The sequence below is a fragment of the Rana temporaria genome, chromosome 6 (assembly GCF_905171775.1).
Source record: "Rana temporaria chromosome 6, aRanTem1.1, whole genome shotgun sequence".
Classification (NCBI taxonomy): domain Eukaryota; kingdom Metazoa; phylum Chordata; class Amphibia; order Anura; family Ranidae; genus Rana; species Rana temporaria.
In genome coordinates this window covers 25,481,450-25,507,857 of record NC_053494.1, presented here as the reverse complement: position 1 = coordinate 25,507,857, position 26,408 = coordinate 25,481,450, and the positions used below count along the sequence as shown (strand labels likewise).

General features: G+C 48.4%; 1 protein-coding gene across 1 annotated transcript in view; it reads right to left on the bottom strand.

Annotated features, from left to right (window-relative positions):
• The window catches only part of SLC9A3R2 (SLC9A3 regulator 2), a 169,099-nt gene that overhangs the window by 8,644 nt on the left and 134,047 nt on the right, over positions 1-26,408 (bottom strand). The window contains exons 3-5 of the mRNA XM_040356480.1: positions 18,264-18,443; positions 2,939-3,095; positions 1,061-1,104 (exon numbers count right to left, since the gene is read on the bottom strand). Coding sequence (XP_040212414.1) covers positions 1,061-1,104; positions 2,939-3,095; positions 18,264-18,443 — 381 coding nt within the window. The remainder of the gene's footprint in view (positions 1-1,060; positions 1,105-2,938; positions 3,096-18,263; positions 18,444-26,408) is intronic.

The window sequence follows — 26,408 nt, the reverse complement described above, 5'->3', positions numbered from 1 at the left end:
TTGTTACCTGTATAGAAGACACCTGGGAGCCAGAAATGTTGCCGATTGATAAGGGATCAAATACTGTATTTATTGGCGTATAATACTCACTTTTTTACCCTGAAAATAGAGGGTAAACTGTGCCTGCGTGTTATACGTAGGGGGCCGTGGAAAGTATTTTTCCTGAAACTTCCCTCTTAGGCCGCGTACACACGACCGAACATGTCCGCTGAAAACGGTCCGCGGACCGTTTTCATCGGACATGTCTGCTGGGAGCTTTTGGTCTGATGTGTGTACACACCATCAAACCAAAATCCCCGCGGACAGAGAACGCGGTGACGTAGATGACACCGACGTTCTCAAACCCGGAAGTGCAATGCTTCCAAGCATGCGTCGAATCAATTCGGCGCATGCGCGGGATTTCGGTCCGCTGGTTAGACGTACTAAACAGCGGACATATCCGACGGACAGGTTTCCAGCGGACAAGTTTGTAAGCATGCTAAGAAACTTTTGTCCGCTGGAAACCTGTCCGCTGGAACTTTTGTCCGCTGGAACTTTTGTCCGCTGGAAAACTGTCCGCTAGGCCCTACACACGATCGGACATGTCCGCGGACCAGTTTCAGCAGACATGTTCGGTCGCGTGTAAGCGGCCTTAAAGTTAGGGTGCGTGTTATACGCCGATAAATACGGTACTTATTTCACTCATTAAAATGCAAATCAATTTATAACTTTTTTGAAATGCGTTTTTATGGATATTTTTGGTAGTTTTCTGTCTCTTGATGTTGAAATAAACCGACCATTAAAATTATAGACGAATCATTTCTTTGTCAGTGGGAAAACTTACAAAATCAGCAGGGGGTCAAATACATTTTTCCCCCTCACTGTATAAGGGATGGCCTGATTGGATACAAATTAAATGGTGTAGTTTTGGTAAATCTAAAGGAGATTGTGCAACGATTGTAACCTGGATGGTGAGTTTAGGATACGGTACAATCATAGTCCATTTCATATTACAATTTAGAACCAAACTATTTTTTTTATTATTGTTATTGCATTTGTTCTTATCACTCGGTGCACTAACCTGTGTCTTGGTCACTCCATTGGTCAGGGGCTGGGGAATGGAACCTAAAAATGAAAATATACAATTTGTATCAGTTTCGAGGTATTATGTTCATAAATGCAAGGAAATATTTTAAGACTACAACGTTTATGGGCAATCCATACTAAGGCCCCATACACACTATTAGATTTTCTGCAGACTTTTGTCTTCAGATTTCCCAAAACCATAGAATATCAGATCAAACCTTAATATTATTAACCTAAAGAAAAAAATAAAAGCCACCAGCTACACATACTGCTGGCTTTTAACCAATTCCCACCCGGTCAATATCAGATTGAGGTCCAGGAAGTAGTTCTGTTATCCTGACTGGACGTCTATTGACGTCCAGCAGGGGGACGCGCATCGCAGCGATCAGTGGTGCGGCGTGTCTGTCTGACACACCGCTACACCGATCTCTGTATGCATATAAATATGCATACAGTGGTCCTATACAGGTTAAAAAAGTGTAATGAATACCTCATACTAGGGTTGTCCCGATACCGATACTAGTATCGGGACCGATACCAAGCATTTGCCCGAGTACTTGTACTCGGGCAAATGCTCCCGATGCCTGACCCGATACTTGTACTGTTGGCGGTGATCAGTGCATGGGGAAGTTACAAGCACCGATCACCGCTGATTTTAAAGCAGCTGAAAGCCGCCATCTATCCCACCGTGTATCCCGCCGTGTTTCTCTCCCCTTCCGTGCTCCTCCTCCACCCCCTGGAAATGTCAGGATGGAGAGCGGGATAGGAGCCGGAAAAACCTTACTGCTCCGAATGGACAGAGTCAGTGATCACTGACTCTGTCCATTTACATAACTGAAACATTGTAAATTGTGTTTACAAATGTTTCAGTTTATGAATGATGAGAAGACGCTGTCTTCACTCCATTCATTTTCAGCGCAGCTGATGCTGCTGAGAAAGGGACAGGGGAACATGTGTCCCTAGTCCCTTTCCCTGTCTCAAAGGGAAGATGTCAGAGGTCTGTTAAGACCCCTGATATCTCACCAAAGCCCCCCAACAGGGCTGAAAAAAAAAAAAAAAAATAAAGAATAAAAAAGAACAAAAGAATAAAAAAAAATGATTGTAGAAAATAAAAAAAGTAAAGAAAAAACTCACTGACACGGTCCCCCCCCCCCCTCCTTGAAAAAAAAGAAAGCATTATAAAAAAAAAAAATTGTAAAAAAAAAAAAAAAAAAATGTAAAAAATTAAAAACAAATTGTTAAAGATAAAAAAAAAAAAACATACTGACACATGTGCCGCTGTCACATGAGATTAAAAAAAAGTATCGGTATTCGGTATCGGCGAGTACTTGAAAAAAAAGTCTTAAAAAAGTGGTATCGGGACAACCCTACCTCATACAGACATCTAATACCTTGTACACATGATCGGGATTTCCGATGAAAAAAGTCAGATGGACTTTTTTCATCGGATATTCTGACCGTGTGTGGGCCCCATCGGACTTTTTTTCCGTCAGAGTTTAGAAATAGAACATGTTTTATTTTTTTTCCGATGGGAAAAAAAATCCTAATCGGGAATTCCGATCGTCTGTGTGGAACTCCGACGGAGAAAAAACACGCATGCCCAGAATCAAGTCGACGCATGCTCGGAAGCATTGAACTTCATTTTTCTCGGCTCGTCGTAGTGTTTTACGTCACCGCGTTTTGGACGGTCGGAATTTGGTCTGACAGCGTGTATGCAAGACAGCTTGAATGGAATTCCGACGGAAAATGCCATCGGATCTTATCCCATCGGAAATTCCGATCGTGTGTACAGGGCATAAGAAGTAGGAATACAATGTCTGTGGCTTTCGCAAAATCTTTGGGGGGGGGGGATTCACAAAAAATTGCGGTGTACCTCCTTTTATATAGGCTTCTGTGGGGGTGACTCCCAGCTTCTTGAAGTAGTCATCTGTCTCCGGGTCCACCACAAGTAACGTGGTCTCGTTTTCCTTGGATTTGATGTTGGCCACCACGTCGGAATGCTTAACGTTGTCCACATTCTGACCATTCACCTGGATGGGGAAGATCAGCCGTCAGCCAGAGATAGAGAACAGCAATCGTTTACATTGATATAGAAAGTGAAATTCTGGAACATTTAGGGCTTGAACACACAATACAGCTATCAGCCAAGATTATCAAGACGTGCCGCCCCATGTAATTAGTGTAAAGTAAAGGTTACTAGGAAAAATCAATAGTTGGTCCTCATCAATAGAGGGGGGGGGGTGGGAAGTAGAAGGGGGCGGGCTTAGGCTTGACTTTTCCAACTCAAGTCGGTATTTGCAAAAACAACCAGAGGTTTGAGCAGACCTGCAATGTGTATATATACATTTAGGGGCAGATCCACAGAGCGAGTACGCCGGTGTATCTACTGATACGCCGGCGTACTTTCAAATTTCCCGCGTCGTATCGTTGTTTTGAATCCTCAAAACAAGATACGACGGCTTCTGGGTTAGATCCGACAGGCGTACGTCTTCGTACGCCTTCGGATCGTAGGTGCAATACTTCGGCGTCCGCTGGGTGGCGTTCACGTCGTTTTCCGTGTCGGGTATGCAAATTAGCTATTTCCGACGAACGTACGAGCGGCCGGCGCATTTTTTTACGGCGTCTCTAGTCGGCTTTTTCCGGCGTATAGTTAAAGCTGCTATTTCGTCGCGTATAGTTAGACTTGTCATGTTAAGTATGGCCGTCGTTCCCGCGTTTAATTAGAATTTTTAATTTTTTTTGCGCAAGTCGTCCGTGAATCGGAACGTACGTAAGTCACGTCTATGTTAAAAAAAATGACATCCTTGCGACGTCATTTAGCGCAATGCACGGCGGAAAATTTAGGGACGGCGCATGCGCAGATCATTCGGCGCGGGGACGCGCTTCATTTAAATGAAACGCGCCCCCTAATCGCCGATTTGAATTCCGCGCCGTTACGCCGCTTGAGATACACTACGCCGCCGTAACTCACATACGCTGCGCCGATCTATTTGTATGTGAATCTACCCCTTAGCCTAGGTTTCCACTATTGCAGCCAGGGCCGCCATCAGGGAGGTACAGGCAGTACACCTGTAAGGGGCCTGGATGGCAACCCCTCCCTTTTTTTAAAATAAATATATATATATATATATATATATATATACATATACACACACACACATATATATATATTTTTTTTTAATTAAAGGGCCCAGGATGGCAACCCCCCCCCCCCCTTTTTTTATAGTTTTTATATATATTTATATATATATTTTGTATTATTATTATTAAAGGGCCCAGAGGTCCCCAGATGGCAACCCCCCCTTTTTTTATAATTTTATATATATATATATATATATATATATATATATATATATATATATATATATATATATATTGTTTGTTTTTATTAAAGGGCCCAGAGCTCCCCAGACCGTTATCCCCCCCCCTTTTTTTTAATATATATATTTTTTTAATGCAAGGAGCCCAAATTTGTTACTGCAATTTTGATGCGACTTGAAGCAATGCCTGTGTATTCTTGAGGTCTAACAAAGTAGTGCAGGGAGTACTTTGAAGTCGCACAGATATGAACGGTACTCATCGGAAATCATGGGGTGCGACTTGTCATGTGACTTTGCAGTCCCAAGTCGCACTAGTGTATGTGTGCATCTCCACTCTAATTTATCCCAAAGGTGTTCTGTCAGGTTGAGGTCAGGACTCTGTGCAGGCCAGTCAAGTTTGGGGTGAAGGAACTTGACCGGCCTGAACAGAGTCCTGACCTCAACCTGATAGAACACTTTTGGGGTGAATTAGAGCGGAGACTGTGAGCCAGGTCTTCTCATCCAACATCAGTGCCTGACCTCACAAATGTGTTTCTGGAAGAATGATCACACATTCCCATAGAGACACTCCTAAACCTTGTGGACGGCCTTCCCAGAAGAGGTGAAGCTGTTATAGCTGCAAAGGGTGGGCCAACACAATATAAACCCTACAGACTAAGACTGGGATGCCATGTGCGTGTAAAGACAGGTGTCCCAATACTTTTAGAGTGTACATTACAATGAATACCCTTTAAAGTATATTAGAGTTTAAAAAACAAAAAATAAAAAGTAATAATAATAATAATGATTATAACATTTTGATTATCATTAGCACCAATGAGAAGCCACAACAGAGGCTGGCAATGCATGCTGGGTCTTGTAGTTCCACCACTTGTCTCTAAACGGCAAACCCAAATAAGTTGTGTCCCCCCAATCACTGAGGAACTACAAATCCCAGCAGGCTGGGAACTGTCTGGCCGGCTATAGCGGCTCCTTCTCACACTTGGTTGTGGAAAGTCGGCCGTTTTCTGACAATCTCCAAGTGTGAGAACGAGCCGCCGCCATTGTGTGGCCTCACAAAGGAGCCGCCTCCGGGGCGCATTGTTTGTGGTGGGCGGCAGTGAAGGGGTTAAGCGGCCCTCTCCTATTGAAATGGTCTCTTTTCTCGGCTCCCTGCACTCTGCCCTGCGCTCTGGCAATGAAAACAAACACCAATGCCTCTTTCCCCGGTTTCCTAGCAACCGCTTCCTACTTTCTCCTTGCAGAAATAATTACTTTGCTCTGTTCTTGGGCCGCACATCGTTCCCCCCCCCCTCCCCCTCCCCCTGCTGTTACCCCCTTCATCTGATTTCCCCACCCCCTACACTAAACCTTTCCCTGACTCTGCTCTTCCCAGGACCCGGCTTTTCTCCCAAAACCAACTTCATCCTTCTTCGTAGTACAGGGATCTCACCTAGAGGCGCATTGGTTGCTATGGGCAACACTTCTGGGAACAGTTTACACTATACAACTGTGCATGTGATTTCACCGCAATCCATTAGGGCCCATCAACGCTCCCCCATCCCCCCATCAATGCTCCCCCCATCAACGCTCCCCCATCCCCCCATCAACGCTCCCCCATCCCCCCATCAACGCTCCCCCATCAACGCTCCCCCATCCCCCCATCAACGCTCCCCCATCAACGCTCCCCCATCCCACCATCAACGCTCCCACATCCCCCCATCAACGCTCCCCCATCAATGCTCCCCCATCCCCCCATCAACGCTCCCCCATCAACGCTCCCCCATCCCACCATCAACGCTCCCACATCCCCCCATCAACGCTCCCCCATCAATGCTCCCACATCCCCCCATCAACGCTCCCCCATCAATGCTCCCCCATCCCACCATCAACGCTCCCCCATCAATGCTCCCCCATCCCCCCATCAACGCTCCCCCACCCTCCCATCAACGCTCCCCCATCCCCCCATCAACGCTCCCCCATCCCCCCATCAATGCTCCCCCATCAACGCTCCCCATCCCCCCATCAACGCTCCCCATCCCCCCATCAACACTCCCCCATCCCCCCATCAACGCTCCCCCATCCCTCCATCAATGCTCCCCCATCCCCCCCCATCAATGCTCCCCATCCCCCCATCAACGCTCCCCCATCCCTCCATCAACGCACCCCCATCCCCCCATCAATGCTCCCCCATCCCCCCCATCAATGCTCCCCCATCCCACCATCAACGCTCCCCCATCCCCCCATCAACGCTCCCCCCATCCCTCCATCAACGCTCCCCCCATCCCTCCATCAACGCTCCCCCATCCCCCCATCAACGCTCCCCCATCCCACCATCAACGCTCCCCCATCAACGCTCCCCCCATCCCTCCATCAACGCTCCCCCATTAACGCTCCCCATCCCACCATCAACGCTCCCCCATCAACGCTCCCCCATCCCCCCATCAACGCTCCCCCATCCCCCCATCAACGCTCCCCCCATCAACGCACCCCCATCCCCCCATCAACGCTCCCCCCATCCCTCCATCAACGCTCCCCCATTAACGCTCCCCATCCCACCATCAACGCTCCCCCATCCCTCCATCAACGCACCCCCATCCCCCCATCAATGCTCCCCCATCCCCCCCATCAATGCTCCCCCATCCCACCATCAACGCTCCCCATCCCCCCATCAACGCTCCCCCCATCCCTCCATCAACGCTCCCCCATCAACGCTCCCCCATCCCCCCATCAACGCTCCCCCATCCCACCATCAACGCTCCCCCATCCCCCCATCAACGCTCCCCCATCCCCCCATCAACGCTCCCCCCATCCCTCCATCAACGCTCCCCCATTAACGCTCCCCATCCCACCATCAACGCTCCCCCATCAACGCTCCCCCATCCCCCCATCAACGCTCCCCCATCCCCCCATCAACGCACCCCCATCCCCCCATCAACGCTCCCCCCATCCCTCCATCAACGCTCCCCCATTAACGCTCCCCATCTCACCATCAACGCTCCCCCATCCCCCCATCAACGCTCCCCCATCAACGCACCCCCATCCCCCCATCAACGCACCCCCATCCCCCCATCAATGCTCCCCCATCAATGCTCCCCCATCCCCCCATCAACGCTCCCCCATTAACACTCCCCCATCCCACCATCAACGCTCCCCCCATCAACGCTCCCCCATCCCCCCATCAATGCTCCCCCATCCCCCCATCAACGCTCCCCATCCCCCCATCAACGCTCCCCATCCCCCATCAACGCTCCCCCATCAACGCTCCCCCATCCCCCCATCAACGCTCCCCCACCCCCCCATCAACAGCCAGTGTTGATGGTGGAAGCCCTTTGGTGGAGCTATTGTGTTCCCTGGCGGCTGGGGGGTGCGGGGGCAGCTGGCAATAATCACATGTAAAAGTCCGACATGCTGATTATACCCAAGTCAATTGATTGGCGACTTGGGATTTATCATCCTGTCCCTGCTGAACCGGTTGAGATTGAAACCATCTTTGGCCGGCTTAAGGGCTTGTTCACACAAGTGGCCAGGGGGGTGGTAAAAGCAGATTTTACTGACACCCCCCCCCCATCCCCCAACCGCCCACCTAAACATAGAAATGTGACCATTGTTGGTGTCAGTGGGAATAATAGCTCTCCATTGTTGATGTCAGTGGGAGGAATAGTGCCCCATCATTGGTGTCAGTGGGGGAATAGTGCCCCATCATTGGTGTCAGTGGGAGGAATAGTGCCCCATCATTGGTGTCAGTGGGAGGAATAGTACTGGTGTCAGTTGTGGATGGAAAAGTGCCCCAAGGGCTGGATAGCACCAAGCAAATATATACAAACAAAAACCCAAGGGGTAGAACCTAGATCAGGTTGCTATCTATGTGACTGTTGGGAAGATTTTCCCTTACTTCCTGTCCCAGTGGTCACCAAGACAGGAAGTGACTGGAGATCTTTGCATCAGAGTCACAGATAGCAATAAAGACGTGACAGGGGGTCTAACCCTTCACTACTCTATCCATACCTGAAGAGAAATGTTCTGCCCATACATACTATAATTCTGCGGTGGAGATAAAGCAATGAAAATGATAAGTTTATTGTCCTTTCAAGGAAAAGTAAAGAGTCAGTTGGAGGCGGTGTTGTCTTTCCAGGCACAGGCTGGGTGCATCTCCTGGGAATCCTCTGCCCTACAATGCCCTATGAAATATGCATGTCCGGACTGAAGTCTGCAAGGTGCTGGGCCCGGATCAGGTTCCCCAATCCTCCAACTGGCACAGCACGCTCCCTCGCTCGCATGGCTGCGCTGCCCGCATCAATTATGCAGCGGGGCCCATGGATTGCGGGGCAAGGCTTGCCGGGGACACAATGGGAGGAGATGACAGATCCAGCGGGCAGAGGGCACCCAGGGTTCAGCAGTCTCGGGCAACGAAAAAAGGCAGATCGGGTGGCAGCACATATGTTTCGGGAGAACCACCTGTCAGAATGAACATGGTGTTTGCCCGGGTCATCTCAGCAGGGACATGCCAAGCACGTGCCCATGTCATGTATGCCAAGCACGTACCCATGTCATGTATGCCAAGCACGTACCCATGTCGTGTGGTTATACCTAGTGGGTGACATTTATGTGCCATTACAATGTCTGATGTGTTATTACCTTACCCCCTTTTGTATTGTCCTGCAGAATGCCAGCCTGACTAATTTATAAAGCACATTACAATGGCGACACAACGATGACATCACTGACACAGGAGCGTGAGAGATGGGCTTGTGACAGCTGAGCTCCGGGCTACTGGAAAATCTACCCCCCCCCCTCTCACAATGCAAGGGTTAAATGCTCACTTGGTCTAGGGCAGACTTTCCCAACCTATTTACCAAGGAAATAATATTCAGGTCCTAGAGAACCCCTCCTGAATTTATAGCTATACCTCTATGTACATTATGGTGATCAGTCACTTGTACACGGGTGGTCAGGAAGGAAATGGCGAATATTAGCCTTACTCATACAAAGTCAGAGCAAGTAGGATGTTATGAGTAAGGCTACAAAGGGCGAAACGCATTAGCTGCATTCACTGTGTTTTCTACATGTAGCCAATAAAAATAAATCTTATTTTGGAGTTTATCGAGTTGCCGGGTAATATTGGCTACTGTCCAGGTGTACAAGGACTGCACATCCCTGCCAGGCGTCCTCAGACACAGATCTCCTAGTCAATCAGTAGAGCCTGGGTATCGTATCCAGTGATTTTCACTAAGGAAATGTCCCTTTACATTGGTGGTCATCAAGGTAACAAACCCCTACATTGGTGGTCAGTAAGGTAACAAACCCCTACACTGGTGGTCAGTAAGGTAAGAAACCCATACACTGGTGGTCATCTAGATAACAAACCCCTACACTGGTGGTCAGTAAGGTAACAAACCCCTACACTGGTGGTCAGTAAGGTAACAAACCCTACATTTGTGGTCATTAAGGTAACAAACCCCTACACTGGTGGTCAGTAAGGTAACACAACCCTACACTGGTGGTCAGTAAGGTAACAAACCCCTACACTGGTGGTCATCTAGATAACAAACCCCTACACTGGTGGTCAGTAAGGCAACAAACCCCTACACTGGTGGTCAGTAAGGTAACAAACCCCTGCACTGGTGGTCAGTAAGGTAACAAACCCCTACATTGGTGGCCAGTAATGTAACAAACCCTTACACTGGTGGCCAGTAAGGTAACAAACCCCTACATTGGTGGCCAGTAATGTAACAAACCCTTACACTGGTGGCCAGTAAGGTAACAAACCCCTACACTGGTGGTCAGTAAGGCAACAAACCCCTACATTGGTGGTCAGTAAGTTAACAAACCCCTACATTGGTCGTGAGTAAGGTAACAAACCCCTACACCGGTGGGCAGAAAGGTAACAAACCCCTACACTGGTGGCCAGTAAGGTAACAAACCCCTACACTGGTGGCCAGTAAGGTAACAAATTCTTACATTGGTGGTCAGTAAGGTAACAAACCCCTACACTGGTGGCCAGTAAGGTAACAAACCCCTACACTGGTGGCCAGTAAGGTAACGAACCTCTACACTGGTGGCCAGTAAGGCAACAAACCCCTACACTGGTGGTCAGTAAAGTAACAAACCCCTACACTGGTGGCCAGTAAGGTAACAAACCCCTGCACTGGTGGCCAGTAAGGAAATATACCCCTACACTGGGGCCTTTAATTGGTTGATTGGTGGTCATTAAGGAAGCAACCCCTTACATCAGTGGTGATTGGAGAAATCCCCTCTTATTTTGGTGGTCATTGGGAAAAGCCCCCCCCCTTAGATTGCCCTCTACTGGTCCTATGCAGATGGCCCTGCCAAGTGAGTTTGGTGCTAAAACGATGCAAGCGCCATCAGGCAGAAGATTAGCCCACCACGGCTCTTTGTAAGGAATCCCTCGCCAACTACGGACATAAACTTGAATAATTTCACCAAAATGCTTCTTTTTATGCCAGATTTTGGCTGAAATATTCTGCATTGATAGGAGTATTATAATGCAGTCAGATTACATAAACAGTAATAAATGTGGGTGTCTTTTTATATATTGTTATATTATACGATTGTGTTGCCTCTACAATGCCCTGCGCTGGCAGCGTGTTGGAGACATGGACTGCGGCTCTATAACTTTGCGCAAAATAAGAATAAAAGACATTCTGTATGCGATTCTGCCAATAACATGAATACGGCACTTTTCATTTTCCAGAGTCCTCCCTGTAACACGGTTTTATTACCTGTTAGATTCTTCCAATAAATCCGTTTTATTTTTCCACTGCCTGTAACAGTTCAAACTTGTCCAACAAAAGTGACAGTCACAGATAATTCTGCCAAGGGTTCCTTAAATGATTCCACTGGACTAAAAATAGCTGTCACGTTTGTTTGGAAAATAACTGTCACTTATTGTATTGTGTAATTTTTGTTCTCTGTCCTTCCTGCGGAGAGGCAGGTCCTGCTTAGACTTCCCAGTTCCTCAACAGCCACCAAGCTGTGTGTAGCCCCCCTTCTAGAATATTAGACGGAATGTCTAAAACCCCCTCTACAACGTGTAATAAGATCCCGGCATTTCAGGAAAACCATCAGTTAAAACGAATGCATAAAACAACGCACGGAAGTGTCCTCTTTCAAAATGACAGGTGTTTATTAAAAGAAACAATTTAAAGTGTAACTGAACCCAGCTGATTTATCTTCATTCTAATTCCTGCTACTGCAACATGCAGATAATACCAATGCCTGTGATGGATCATTCACAGGACAATGTAGGCAGGAGCCTAAGGGCTGGTGGATGTCCAGGGTGCCCACTGCCAGCTACAACCTTCATGCTCTGACAGTACACCAATTGGTCAAAGCTGGGCACCTACCTGTCACGTTACAAAAAAGGATGGACTTGTAGGCAGCTGGGGGGGGGGGGGGCTATGCCAGTACTGACACCGCAAATGGGGCCGCTATGTGGCAATGTCAAAAAAGGGATGTGGCAGAGCCAAAGATGCTACCTTGCCTAGGGACCTATTCTGACCCTTGCACTGCCACGACCATTTTTGCACATGTTAAAAAAAATGTTTTAGTTGTATTGTATCTGTTTGTATAGTGTGTGTTAGTGTATATGTGTTTAGTGTGTGTGTTTGTATAGTGTGTTTTTGTGTATATGTGTTTAGTGTGTGTATTTGTATAGTGTGCGTATTTGTATAGTGTGTTAGTGTATTTGTGTTTTAGCGCATATGTGTTTAGTGTGTGTATATACTGTATTTTAGTGCACGTGTTTAGTGTGTGTTTGTATAGTGTATATGAATTCAGTGTGTATATAAGTGCATATGTTTTTAGTGTGTTTGTATATTGTGTTTTAGTGCATGTGTTTTTTGTGTGTGTGTTTACTGTGTTTAGTGTACATGTGTTATTGTTTGTATATACTGTGTTTTAGTGTCTATGTGTATAGTGTGTGCTAGTGTATATGGGCCAAATCCTCAGCCAGGCGGCGTAACTTAACTTTCAGCAGTTAAGTTACACTGACTTAAAGTTTTTACCTAAGTGCCTGATCCACAAAGCACTTACGTAAAAATTTCAAGCCGTGTAAGTTAAGTGCCGCCGTCGTAAGGCGTTCCTCCTCTCCGGGGGGCGTTTACAATTTAAATGAGGCGCGCTCCCGCGCCGGCCGTACTGCGCATGCGTGTGACGTCATTTTCCCGACGTGCATCGCGCGAACGTAATTGACGCCGGGCGGCTTTGTGGATTGCGACGGGACACTAAAGTTGCGACGGGTGAAAAAAAGAAGCGCCGGGAAAACAAATAATTAAAAAAAAAAATGACAGCGTCGCTCAGCATGCATTCCTGAGAGGGAGAACTCCATGCCAATTTTCAAAGAAAAAACCGGCATGGGTTCCCCCCCCAGGAGCATACCAGGCCCTTAGGTCTGGTATGGGTTGTAAGGAGACCCCCCTCCGCCGAAAAATCGACGTAGGGGGTCCCCCTACAATCCATACCAGACCCGTATCCAAAGAACGCTACCCGGCCGGTCAGGAATGGGAGTGGGGACGAGCGAGCGTCCCCCCCCCTCCTGAGCCGTGCCAGGCCGCATGCCCTCAACATGGGGGGGTTGGGTGCTCTGGGGCAGGGGGGCGCACTGCGGGCCCCCCCACCCCAGAGCACCCTGTCCCCATGTTGATGAGGACAGGACCTCTTCCCGACAACCCTTGCCATTGGTTGTCGGGGTCTGCGGGCGGAGGCTTATCGGAATCTGGGAGTCCCCTTTAATAAGGGGGCCCCCAGATACCGGCCCCCCACCCTAAGTGAATGGATATGGGGTACATCGTACCCCTATCCATTCACCTGTAGGCAAAAAGTAAAAGTTAATAAACACACAACACAAGGCTTTTTAAAATAATTTATTATTCTGCTCCGGATGCCCCCCCTGTCTTCGTTATTAGCTCAATTACCAGGGGGGGCTTCTTCTTCCACTCTCCGGGGGTCTTCTCCGCTCTCCGGGGGGGGTTTCTTCTTCCGCTCTCCGGGGGGGGGCTTCTCCGGACTCCGGGGGGCTTCTTCCATCTTCTCCCCTCTTCCGCTGTTGACTCGGCGAACCCCGGTTCTTCTGCAGCTCTCCGGTGCCTTCTCCTTCAGCGCTGGCTGCCTGCTATGTTTGTGTGTTAGCTCGATTTCAAACAGGCAGCCGGCGCGGTCTTCTGTGACGTCAGGGTCTTCTGTTCTTCTCCCCTCTTCCGATGTTGACTCGTCGCCTGTTGTCGCTGTAATGATGGAAGCGCGCCTTGCATCCCATTTATATAGGCATCACCGTCCCATCATGCTCCGGCAGGTACCCACGTGGTGGGTGCCTACCCACGTGCACCCACCACGTGGGTACCTACCGGAGCATGATGGGACGGTGATGCCTATATAAATGGGATGCAAGGCGCGCTTCCATCATTACAGCGACAACAGGCGACGAGGCAACATCGGAAGAGGGGAGAAGAACAGAAGAGAAGATGACGTCACAGAAGACCGCGCCGGCTGCCTGTTTGAAATCGAGCTAACACACAAACATAGCAGGCAGCCAGCGCTGAAGAAGAAGGCACCGGAGAGCTGCAGAAGAACCGGGGTTCGCCGAGTCAACAGCGGAAGAGGGGAGAAGATGGAAGAAGCCCCCCAGAGTCCGGAGAAGCCCCCCCCCGGAGAGCGGAAGAAGAAACCCCCCCCGGAGAGCGGAGAAGACCCCCGGAGAGTGGAAGAAGAAGCCCCCCCTGGTAATTGAGCTAATAACGAAGACAGGGGGGGCATCCGGAGCAGAATAATAAATTATTTTAAAAAGCCTTGTGTTGTGTGTTTATTAACTTTTACTTTTTGCCTACAGGTGAATGGATAGGGGTACGATGTACCCCATATCCATTCACTTAGGGTGGGGGGCCGGTATCTGGGGGCCCCCTTATTAAAGGGGACTCCCAGATTCCGATAAGCCCCCGCCCGCATACCCCGACAACCAACGGCAAGGGTTGTCGGGAAGAGGTCCTGTCCTCATCAACATGGGGACAGGGTGCTCTGGGGTGGGAGGGCCCGCAGTGCGCCCCCCTGCCCCAGAGCACCCAACCCCCCCATGTTGAGGGCATGCGGCCTGGCACGGCTCAGGAGGGGGGGGGACGCTCGCTCGTCCCCACTCCCATTCCTGACCGGCCGGGTAGCGTGCTTTGGATACGGGTCTGGTATGGATTGTAGGGGGACCCCCTACGTCGATTTTTCGGCGGAGGGGGGTCTCCTTACAACCCATAACAGACCTAAGGGCCTGGTATGCTCCTGGGGGGGGGGAACCCATGCCGGTTTGGAATTTACAAATTGCCGTGGAGTTCTCCCTCGGGAATGCATACCAAATGCCGTCGCTTGAATGGGCCTTTACAAGGTGTGACTAACTTTACACTTTGTAAAAGCAGCCCTAGTTTTACACCAGGCAAACTAACACTTACGGCGAAAAAACTAGGCACAAAAGCTTTGAGGATCGCCCTAAGTGCTAATTTGCATACTAGAAGAGGCATTTCGACTCGAAATGCCCCCAGTGGCGGATGCGGTACTGCATCCTAAGATCCGGCAGTGTAAGTCCCTTACAGATGTCGGATCTTCTGCCTAACTTAGGAAAACTGCTTCTGAGGATCAGTTCCAAAGTTAGAACCAGAGATACGACGGCTTACGCCGGAGTATCTCTTTTGTGGATATGGCCCTATGTGTTTTAGCGCATACGTGTTTAGTGTTTGTATATACTGTGTTTTAGTGTATATGTGTTTGTATTTACTGGGCCAGATTCACATAGATCAGCGGATCTATAGATCCGCTCGATCTACGTGATTTAAGATCCGCTCCCGCAAGTTTAAGAGGCAAGTGGCTAATTCACAAACCACTTACCTCCAAACTTGCGACGGCGGATCCTAAATCCCCCGGCGGAATTCAAATTCCGCGGCTAGGGGGAGTGTACTATTTAAATCAGGCGCGTTCCCGCGCCGATTTAAATGCGCATGCGCCGTCCGGGGAATTTCCCGGCGTGCATTGCTCCCACTGACGTCACTAGGACGTCAGTGGTTTCGACGTGAGCGTGACTTGCGACGCGTGTGTTTGTGAATCGGCGTACGCAAACGACGTTAGAAAATTCAAATTCGACGTGTGTTTGTATATACTGTGTTTTAGTGTATGTGTTTAATGTATATTTTTGTGTGTGTGATTACTGTGTGTTAGTGTATATGTGTTTAGTGTGTGTCTTTGTGTGTTAGAACCATGCCACAGTAGTGATCACAGTAGACACACATGTGACACTCCCAGGCTATGAAGATGAGTGAGCCGCTGTTGATTCTGTAGAATGTCACTTGCCAGCAATGGCTCCTCACTTATCTGGGCATCTAGAAAGTTGGGTGTGGAGTGAGGTGAGTGATCACGTCAGTGCCGAGTTGTTGCCAGAGACAGGATTACAGTCAGTGTGACATGGGTTGTGGTGTGTTAGTTGCCCAGCTTCCAAGTACAGATAAGTGACAGTTGAGCTGTGAGAAATGCACTCAGCTTCTAGGTCCTGTTGTGGGGTGACAACACACAGCATTTGTGTGAGATAAGTGGTGTCAGCCCTGTTCAGTTTTCTCTTCCTTAAAGTGGAGTCCCACCTAAAAATGGAACTTCCACTTTAAGTGACAGTGACCCCCTGACAAGCCACATTTGGCATGTCATTTTGTTTGGGGGGGGGGGGGGGGGACACATACCCTTTTTTTTAAGAGGCATTCAGCTCCCACTTCTATCCTCCTGGGGCTTCGTGGCACCGAAAGGAAGTTCCCCCTCCCTCCCTGCAATCTTCTGGGACACATCACAGGTCCCAGAAGATTGCCCGGCCATTCACAGCGCGGCTCACGCATGCGCAGTGCGTGCCTGGCTATTTAAATAACAAACAAGTTATACTTGCCTGCTCTCTGCAGTGGTTTTGCACAAAGCAGGCCCGATCCTCCTCTTTTCGGGTTCCATGTGGGCACTCCAGGCCCCTTCCCCAGCCCCTCTTACTATGGGATGTCCATTCACACACAGAGCATGGCTCGGCACCGCCCCCACTCTCTCCTCACTGGCCACGATTGACAGTATAGGGAGCCAATGGCTACTGCTGCTGTCTTAGCCAATGAGGAGGGAGGGACCCAGGAGAGCTGAGGCTCTTGTGCACATCACTGGATCAAGATGGGTCTTAAGAAGGTCTTTACAACCACTTTAAAGCGAAGGTCCACCCATATAAAAGTCTGCTGACGTTTAATAAATCGGGCACTCACCTGTCCCAGGGTCTAGCGATGCGGTCGAACGAAGCCCCGCTCCTCTCCGTAGCGCCAGCATTCTGACTGTGGGTGGCCGGCTGTGGCTTCACAGCCAGGCACGCACTGCGCATACACACTGGGATGGGCCGGGCAATCTTCTGGAACCTGTAACATGTCCCAGAAGATTGCAGGGAGGGGAGAGGTGAACTTCCTACGGGCGCCGTGGGTTACCGCTCCCCCCCCCCCCCAAAAAAAATGACATGCCAAATGTGGCATGTCAGGGGGTCACCTTCACTTAAAGTTAAAGGGCCGGATTCAGAAAGAATTTACGTCGGCGTATCTATTGATACGCCGCGTAAATTCTAACCCGCGCCGGCTTATCTTCTTTCTGTATTTAGAAAGCAAGATACGCCGAAATTTGGCTAAGATCCGACTGACGTAAGTCTCTTAGTTGCATATTTACGCTGGCCGCTAGGTGGCGCTTCCGTAGATTTACGCATAGAATATGCAAATTAGGTAGATACGCCGATTCACGAACGTAGTTGTGCCCGGCGTATCTATATGCGTCGTTTACGTTTGGCGTCGGACCAGCGTAAAGTTACCCCTGCTATATGAGGCGTACGCAATGTTAAGTATTGACGTCGGGACAGCGTCGAATTTTCCGTCGTTTGCGTAAAACGTTCGCGAATAGGGCTTTGCGTAAGTTACGTTCACGTCGAAAACATTGACTATTTGCAGCGTAATTGGGAGCATGCGCACTGGGATACGTTCACGGACGGCGTGTGCGCCGTTGGTCAAAAACGTCATTTACGTGGGGTCAGCCTTCATTACCATACAACACGCCCACTGCATGGAACATTTGTATTCCGCGGGCTTACGCCGGACCACATACGATACGCCACCGTAACTTAGGGTGCAAGTTCTTTCTGAATACGGAACTTGCGCCCTAAGTTACGGCTGCGTAGTGTATCTGAGATACACTACGCCCGCCGATAGATAGGTATATGTATCTGAATCTGGCCCAAAGTTTCCTTTTACATGTTTAATGCGGTTTGTGATTTCACCTCATTTCCTTTTCCTTGTGACAACTGGAGAGGAAGACACAGATCATTAAAACTACCCTTCTATCCTCTGACAATTGTTTTCCCCACTGGAGGGACTTCCCAATGCAACACAAGGAGAGGGAAGACAAGTACACGTGTTCCAGTGACAACTGTCGAATGGGGGATATTTCTCACTTCCTGCTGTGTCTACGGGACAGGAAGTGAAAAGAAATCTCAACCATGAGACACGACCAGCAAAAAGAAAAAACTGACACGTTTAAACCATTCCCTACTCCATCCAAGACTAAAAAAAATATTGGCTTTAGATATTTGTAATGCTTCGTACACACGGCCGGACTTTCCGAGAAAAAAAGTCCGACTGGAAAGTCCGGGCCGTGTGTAGCCTCCATCGGACTTTTTTTGTCGGAAGTCCGGCGGACCTTAGAGAACCTGTTCTCTATCTTTCCGTCGGACTTCTGACGGACTCACTTGCGGACTTTTGCAAAAGTCTGAGCGTGTGTACGAGGCATTAATGTTTAAGAAGAAATAGGAAGCAGGTCAAATTGTAAAAGTCATATCAGACCCCCCCCCCCCCCCCGTACCTCCACCAGACGGTCCTGCGGTCTCAGGCCAGCTTTGGCTGCTGGGGATCCGGGGTCCACGGAACGGATAAACTGGCCTGGCCGGGATTTCTCACTGTGCAGGTTGAATCCGTAGCCATTGGGCCCTTTCTTTAGAGTACACAGACGGGGACACCTCTCCTTCACCTGCCCATTGATGTCCTGTAAAGAGACAAAGCAACGCATGTTTATTTTGTGGTTTTCTGACATTTCTCCACCAGCCGCCACAAACTGAATGGAAAGCAGCTTACAAATTCCATTATGTAAATATGACACCAGCATTGACAAACACATTATTATTTCAGGTTTCCGGTGTGAGACAGATCTAAAGATAATTCATTCCAGGAGTCGTCATTCTTTCTGTCTTAGGGAGCCATTTTTTGTCTTCTGAAGATGTACAAATAGCCCTGATGTATGGAAAATACCAAATCCTGAAGAGGCAGATCCTCTCCAACTCCTTAAAGTGGTTGTAAACCCCCACTTTATGATTTTTACCTACAGGTAAGTCTATAATAAGGCTTACCTGTAGGTATAAAGAATATCCCCTAAACCTGTACTGATTGCAGCAGCACATGCGCAGCAGGGATCCTCGGCTAAAGGACCGGCAGCCGCCGGACCTTGCTGAATTAAAGTCTCCCGCGCGCATGCAATCCAGCCAATCACAGTGCTGGAGCGGCGATACCCGGAAGACACGCCGAGTCAAGATGACATCTCACTCGGCGTGGACCAGGTAAGTTCCTCTTACCTCGTTCCGAGGTAAGTATTTCATAATGAGCTAATATGCGGTGCATACTAGCTCATTATGGCCTTTGCCTTACAGGTGAAAAAATAAATAAATAATCGCAAGTTTACAACCGCTTTAAGGTTTTGAGGCTGACATTTGGTAACTCGAACCTTCAGCTCCCTCCACATATTTTCTATGGGATTAGGTTCTGGAGACCTCTGGTTGGTGGGATGGTGCACTTTGTGTAATAGAGAGGGATGGTGCACTGTGTGTAATAGAGAGGGATGGTGCACTGTGTGTAATAGAGAGGGATGGTGCACTGTGTGTAATATGGAGGGATGGTGCACTGTGTGTAATAGAGAGGGATGAGGCACTGTGTGTAATAGAGAGGGATGGTGCACTGTGTGTAATAGAGAGGGATGGTGCACTTTGTGTAATAGAGAGGGATGGTGCACTGTGTGTAATAGAGAGGGATGGTGCACTGTGTGTAATAGAGAGGGATGGTGCACTGTGTGTAATAGAGAGGGATGGTGCACTGTGTGTAATAGAGAGGGATGGTGCACTGTGTGTAATATGGAGGGATGGTGCACTGTGTGTAATATGGAGGGATGATGCACTGTGTGTAATAGAGAGGGATGATGCACTGTGTGTAATAGAGAGGGATGGTGCACTGTGTGTAATATGGAGGGATGGTGCACTGTGTGTAATAGAGAGGGATGATGCACTGTGTGTAATAGAGAGGGATGGTGCACTGTGTGTAATATGGAGGGATGGTGCACTGTGTGTAATATGGAGGGATGGTGCACTGTGTGTAATAGAGAGGGATGGTGCACTGTGTGTAATAGAGAGGGATGATGCACTGTGTGTAATAGAGAGGGATGGTGCACTGTGTGTAATATGGAGGGATGGTGCACTGTGTGTAATATGGAGGGATGGTGCACTGTGTGTAATAGAGAGGGATGGTGCACTGTGTGTAATAGAGAGGGATGGTGCACTGTGTGTAATATGGAGGGATGATGCACTGTGTGTAATAGAGAGGGATGATGCACTGTGTGTAATAGAGAGGGATGGTGCACTGTGTGTAATAGAGAGGGATGGTGCACTGTGTGTAATACGGAGGGATGGTGCACTGTGTGTAATAGAGAGGGATGGTGCACTGTGTGTAATAGAGAGGGATGGTAAGAGCTGTAAAGCACTGCATGTAACAAAATCTTACACAATATGCAGGAACATTTCTTGCAATGGGAAGCCACCCTTTTATGTGGTAAAGTAGTGTAGTGTGTAGGGTGACCACTTTTTTAAACTGCCATTCAGGGACACCCCCCCCCCCTCCTTCACAAAAATTTGCCAATTTTAAAGGCTTATGTGCAATTAATTGGACATAATAGGGGTATGGGGGTCTGGGTACTGCCTTGGGGGCATGTATCAATGCAAAAAAAATGTTTTTACAATTTTTCAGGAGCAGTGATTATAATTATGCTTAAAGTGCAGAAATAAAAAATGAACAATTCCTCTAAATATAGTGTCTCGGGGGTCCCCTTAGTTTGCCTGTAAAGTGGTGCACCATGTATAGAACCTGCTTCATCAAAAATGACATTTCTAAAGAAAAAAAAAGTCACATCTCATTTAAATTGACTCCAGGTTGCAATTGCATGCATCCAGCTATTGAAAAAAAAGCACAAAAACATAGTGCCCCCTCCCCCTAGTCTATACCAGATCCCTCGGGCTCTGCACCCCCTTCCACCCCAAAGCACCCTGTCCCCATCTTACCCTGACTGGTGGTTGTAGTGGCATGCAGGCAGGGAGATTATCAGAATCTGGAAGCCTCCAAAGGACCCAAAGGGTGTGGAATGGACTAGAGGAGGGGGACCCCACACTGTTTTTTTATTTTTTTTTGTTTTTTATTGGCAGCTTTTTTTTTTATTCAGCTGTCAGCGGGGAAGCCCATTGACAGCTGATGACTTATCAGTTGTTAAGGATGTCGGCTTCCCAGCCCCGCTCCTTAACAACCAGCTTTTACTGCGCCCTGGTTGGGCGCAGGGCATTTGGCAGGGCGAACACCCTGGGCACCCAGACAGTTTTCACCTGTCGACTCATCGGGTGGCTGTGTCAGGTTCATTCCGGGACACTGTATTGTCCTGGATTGAAGGTGCCCGGGACAGAACTGCAGAATGCAGGACTGTCCCGGGCAATCCGGGACACGTGGTCACCCTAGTAGTGTGTGGTATATTGTAGTGCATGGGTGCTCAACCTGTGGCTCTCCAGCTGTTGCGGAACTACAATTCCCATGAGGCATTGCAAGCCGCTGACAGGTACAAGCATGTCTCCCAAAGGCTGAGGCATTATGGGAATTGTAGTTTTGCAACAGCTGGAGAGCCACAGGTTGAGCACACATGTTGTAGTGTATTGTATAGTTGTGTATTGTAGCGTATAGTAGTATAGTGTAGTGTATAGTACTGTAGTGTATTGTATAGTAGTGTATTGTAGCGTATAGTAGTGTAGTGTATTGTAGTGTATAGTGTATTGTAGTGTATAGTATTGTAGTGTAGTGTATTGTATAGTAGTGTATTGTAGCGTATAGTATTGTAGTATATTGTATTGTAGTGTATAGTATAGTAGTGTATAGTAGTGTATTGTATTCTAGTGTATAGTATAGTAGTGTATAGTAGTGTATTGGCGTGTATAGTAGTATAGCGTATTGTAGTGTAGTGTATTCTAGTGTATAGTTTGTAGTGTAGTGTATTGTATAGTAGTGTATAGTATTGTAGTATATTGTAGTGTATAGTGTTTAGGATTAATTGTAATTTTTGAAATAATTGACCTTTGTGATAAAAAAAGAAATAAAAAAGTTGAAAGAGTCTTTTCGCCCATTTTGTATCATTATCCTTCTGATCCGGTATTTGTACATAACAGAGGGGAACATGCACAATAGACTTCCATACAGCAAATGTCAAACCACTTTGACTAGCAGATCCCCATAACAGCTTTATTATTGGGCCTCTAAGCCTTGTGTATGGGATGTGGAGAGTCGTCATTGCGGCACACTGCTTCACACCGGCGCCTGTCCGCTTGTGTGCCAATCAAACGCTGATTTGCATTTCAAATATTTACCTTTGCATGGTCAACACAACCCAAGCAACTGTGATACAGGACTGTGAGCTGATAAATGACCCTTTCCCATGAAACTTTCGCATTGTAGCGCGGGCTCTCTGATGAAAAGAGACCACGCACTTCCTGTCTGCTCCGTCTGTGCTGCGGCCAATAGTGAGCTGCACGGCGGCGCCCGCTGCTACGGTCCAGGGTACAGAGTTACGGTAGCTTCGGGGGCCTTATTATCGGGATGCCTCATGTTCGGGATAGGCCCCATTTTCGGAGAGGTCTTATTTTTGGGGGGATGCCTTATATTTCAGCGAGAGGCAAAACTGTAAGTAGGTCTTATTTTCGGGGGATGTCTTACTTTCGGGGGAAACACGGTATCAGCATATGAAGTGATTAGCTCCTTTTGCTGCTTCTTCTTCCTCTCATACTCGAGCTCTGCTGCACGGGGCATACAAGAGGCTAATACTGGGACACATTCAGGTACTCATGCTGTTTGTATTTAAAAAATAAAAATAAAAAAATGTAATAATGCATCAACCTCTTTCCGCATATGTGCAGCGGCAAAGAGAATGGTACCCCACATGCTGCATATATATGTGCCCTTGGGATGGCATCGGTTTCCCAGTCTCTGGTCCAGCTCATGATGTGACCTCTGTGACAGTTGTCACATGATCAGGCAGATCTGGAAAGCCCACCCACTGGGCGTAATAGCCCAGTTAAAGGGATGCGGAGGCTCGGTGAGAAGGGGTTGATGATTACAGGGGGCATATATTACCAAAAGTATTGGGACGCCTGCCTTTACACACACATGAATTTTAATGGCATCCCAGTCTTAGTCCGTAGGGTCAATAATGAGTTGGCTCACCCTTTGCAGCTATAACACCTTCAACTCTTCTGGGACGGCTGTCCACAAGGTTTAGGAGTGTCTATGGGAATGTTTGACCATTCTTCCAGAAGTGCATTTGTAAGGTTGGAGAGAAGGCCTGGCTCACGGTCTCCGCTCTAGTTCATTCCACCGGTGAACTATTGGGTTGAGGTGCAGGCCAGTCAAGTTCCTCCACCCCAAACTCACTCATCCATGTCTATATGCACCTTGCTTTGTGCACTGGTCCAAATCATTTGGTGGAGGGGGGGGAGGGGGATAATGGTATGCGGTTGTTTTTTAGGGGTTGGGCTTGGCCCCTTAGGTCCCGTAAAGCAGTGGTTCTCAACCTTCTAGTGCCGTGACCCCTTAATAAAATTTCCCAAGTTGTGGGGACCCCTAACAGTAAAATTATTTTTGTAGTGTGGGCTGTCATCACCCAAGGCAAGACAGGTAATTTGCACCCCTAGCCCACAGACATTTAGCACTCCCTGAGTCTTTTTAATGGCAACTATAATCACAGGTAGTGTCACTCACTGTCTCCGGCTTCACTGTGTTTCCGACTTCGTGGCGTCTCGTAGCAGTGACACCGTTGCCGAAATCAGGAGACAGGGTCTCCTCCAGCCCCTCCCACTTCACATTCCTCACCAGTCAGCTGAGTTCTAGTCTTTGCCCCCCAGCCATGCCGTGAACTGAATGGGCGACTGCGAAGAGGCTGAGTGGGCGGCTGCGGGTTCCAGGAACAACCCATCTGGGTGGCCACAGGCTCCAGGGATAGCAAAAAGGCTGGGAGAGTGGTGCGGGCTTCAGGAACAGACCAGGATTTGGTGACCCCTGGCAAATCCTCTTTCGACCCCCGAGGGGGTCCCGACCCCCAGGTTGAGAACCACTGCCGTAAAGGGAACTCTTAAGGCACAGGTGTCAAACACAAGGCCCGCTGGCCGAATCTGGCCCTCCAGGCCATTTCATGTGGCCCTCACACCTCTCCTGCAGCTGCAGGAAAGCTCCAGCCCACCTATGGTCCTCCTCCAGACCCTTACTTTCTGCTTTCAAGCAATGCACCCAGCTTCTTCCCAGCAGCAGTATAAAGAAAGGGGGGTGCACTGTGATGTAAGGGAGAGTGGGGGACTCAACTTCTGATGGTGGGGGGGGGGGGGGTTCTTGACATCTAATGAAAGGGGAGGGGATGTGCTGGACATCTAATGTTACAGATACTACCGGCCCTTTTGAGGGCAATCATAATGTTGATGTGGCCCACGATGAAATTGAGTTTGACACCCCGGGTGTTAAGGCGTCAGCACACCAAGACCTTTTGGATAATTTCATGCTACCAACTTTGTGGGAACAATTTGGGGACGGCCCCTTCCTGTTCCAACATGACTGCGCACCAGTGCACAAAGCAAGGTCCATAAAGATATGGATGAGCGAGTTTGGGGTAGAGGAACATGACTGACCGGCACAGAGTCCTGACCTCAACCCGATAGAACACCTTTGAGATGAATTAGAGCGGAGACTGTGAGCCAGGCCTTCTCGTCCACATCAGTGACCTCACAAATAGACCCTTCCGACTAAGACTGGTATGCCATTAAAGTTCATGTGCGTGTAAAGGCAGGCGTCCCAATACTTTTAGTAAATAGTGTGTGTGTCATTTATATTTGCATGGAGTTCAGCTTTAAACATATGCACATGCACACGCTGACCTCCAACGCTTCCACGCTTGTGAATTTCACATCCTGTTTGCTCATATGAAATAAAATCGAATGTTTAGGGCTGTTGACGTCAGTCTGGCCTCTCATGGTCATCTGTCAGAGCTGTGTGACATGTGACTGGCATTGTGCCAGGCATACCCACAGGCTTGGGGCCTGGCACCGCCACCCCACCTGTCAGAACGAAAACACGCTTTGGACAATTTAGCAACACGGGTTATCTTTTAACGTCGGCATTGATGAAAACAGAATAGCCAAAATACCTCCCGCCCCTCCCCTCCTCCAACCACAGAAAGGGCGGCGGGCACTCAAACAGACGCACCTCTGGGAACTTGCTGCCCTTATCTGTTCTCATCTTGGCGCTTTTCTACTGATCAAGGCTTGGCAGCGCTCGAAACTCCGACTCCTTCAGCAAAATCCATGAGGGAGGCGGACAGAAATAACGTGTTAAACAGATTTTCAGGAGGAAACTGGAGGAAAAGCTGATAGGCGCAGGAATGTACAAAGTACAAGGGAAAACATTGTTTCATATGGAAACAAAGAGTTGCCGATGGAACGGGCTCCGTTACGTTGCAGCCAGCCGATAGGGTTACAAGCAGGGCCGTATCTTCTGTTTACACCGATAAGGAAGTAAATCCATAGATGACCTGGATAGGATAGGAGCTGAAGCGATGAACGACTCCATAAAGGACTCCATAAACCAGGAGTTCAGATAATCGATAAGGCGCCATGTACACGGGACGTTTTTACAACTGCTCCTAAACTTGACAGATAGTAATCAACGTTTAAAACGTCCGTTTTGCCGCGTTTACATGGCGCTTTTAGCGGCATTTTGCCATGTTTGAGTTTAGAAGCGTTTAAAAAAATATATATATATTTTTTTTTTAAATGGCCAAAAATGCCTATAAACAAAAACGCTGCTAAACGCGGGTTACTGCGTTTAGTTGCGTTTGGCATCCGAAACGTGGAAATCTTCTGCGTCTGAACCCATTTTTTTTGCTTTCAAAGAAACGCTGTTAAACGCAACTGCCTAAAAACGGCAACAAATGAGACAGTGTACATAGGATAACATTGAATGAGTTCAGGAGCAGTAGAAAAAAGCATCCAACTGCCTCTGAACGTACGCTTAGCAGCGTCCCGTGTACATGGGGCCTTATAGTTTTATTGCACATACAATAAAAGGGAGGCTGCTACTGTGAAAAGTACTGAATTATAATATAATATCTCTCGCCTCTGACATGAAGCCAGACAGAGATTATTGCAGGATCAATGGGCCAGATTCACAAAAGAGATACGACGTCGTATCTCTGAGATACGATTGTCGTATCTATGCGCCTGATTCATAGAATCAGGTTACGCATAGATAGCCCTAAGATCCGACAGGTGTAATTGACTTACACCGTCGGATCTTAGGCTGCAATTCTAGGCCGGCCCGCTAGGTGGCGATTCCATTGCGGTCGGCGTAGAATATGCAAATGACTAGTTATGCCGATTCACGAACGTCCGCTTTGCCCGTCGCTCTAAATTTACGTTGTTTCCGTAGAGATACGCGGCGTAAAACTAAGGGTGCCCTCTAGGTGGCCTAGCCAATGTTGAGTATGGCTGTCGTTCCCGCGTCAAAATTTAAAATTTCACATCGTTTGCGTAAGTCATCCGTGAATGGCGCTGGACGCCATTTACGTTAACGTTGAAACCAATGACGTCCTTGCGACGTCATTTAGCGCAATGCACGTCGG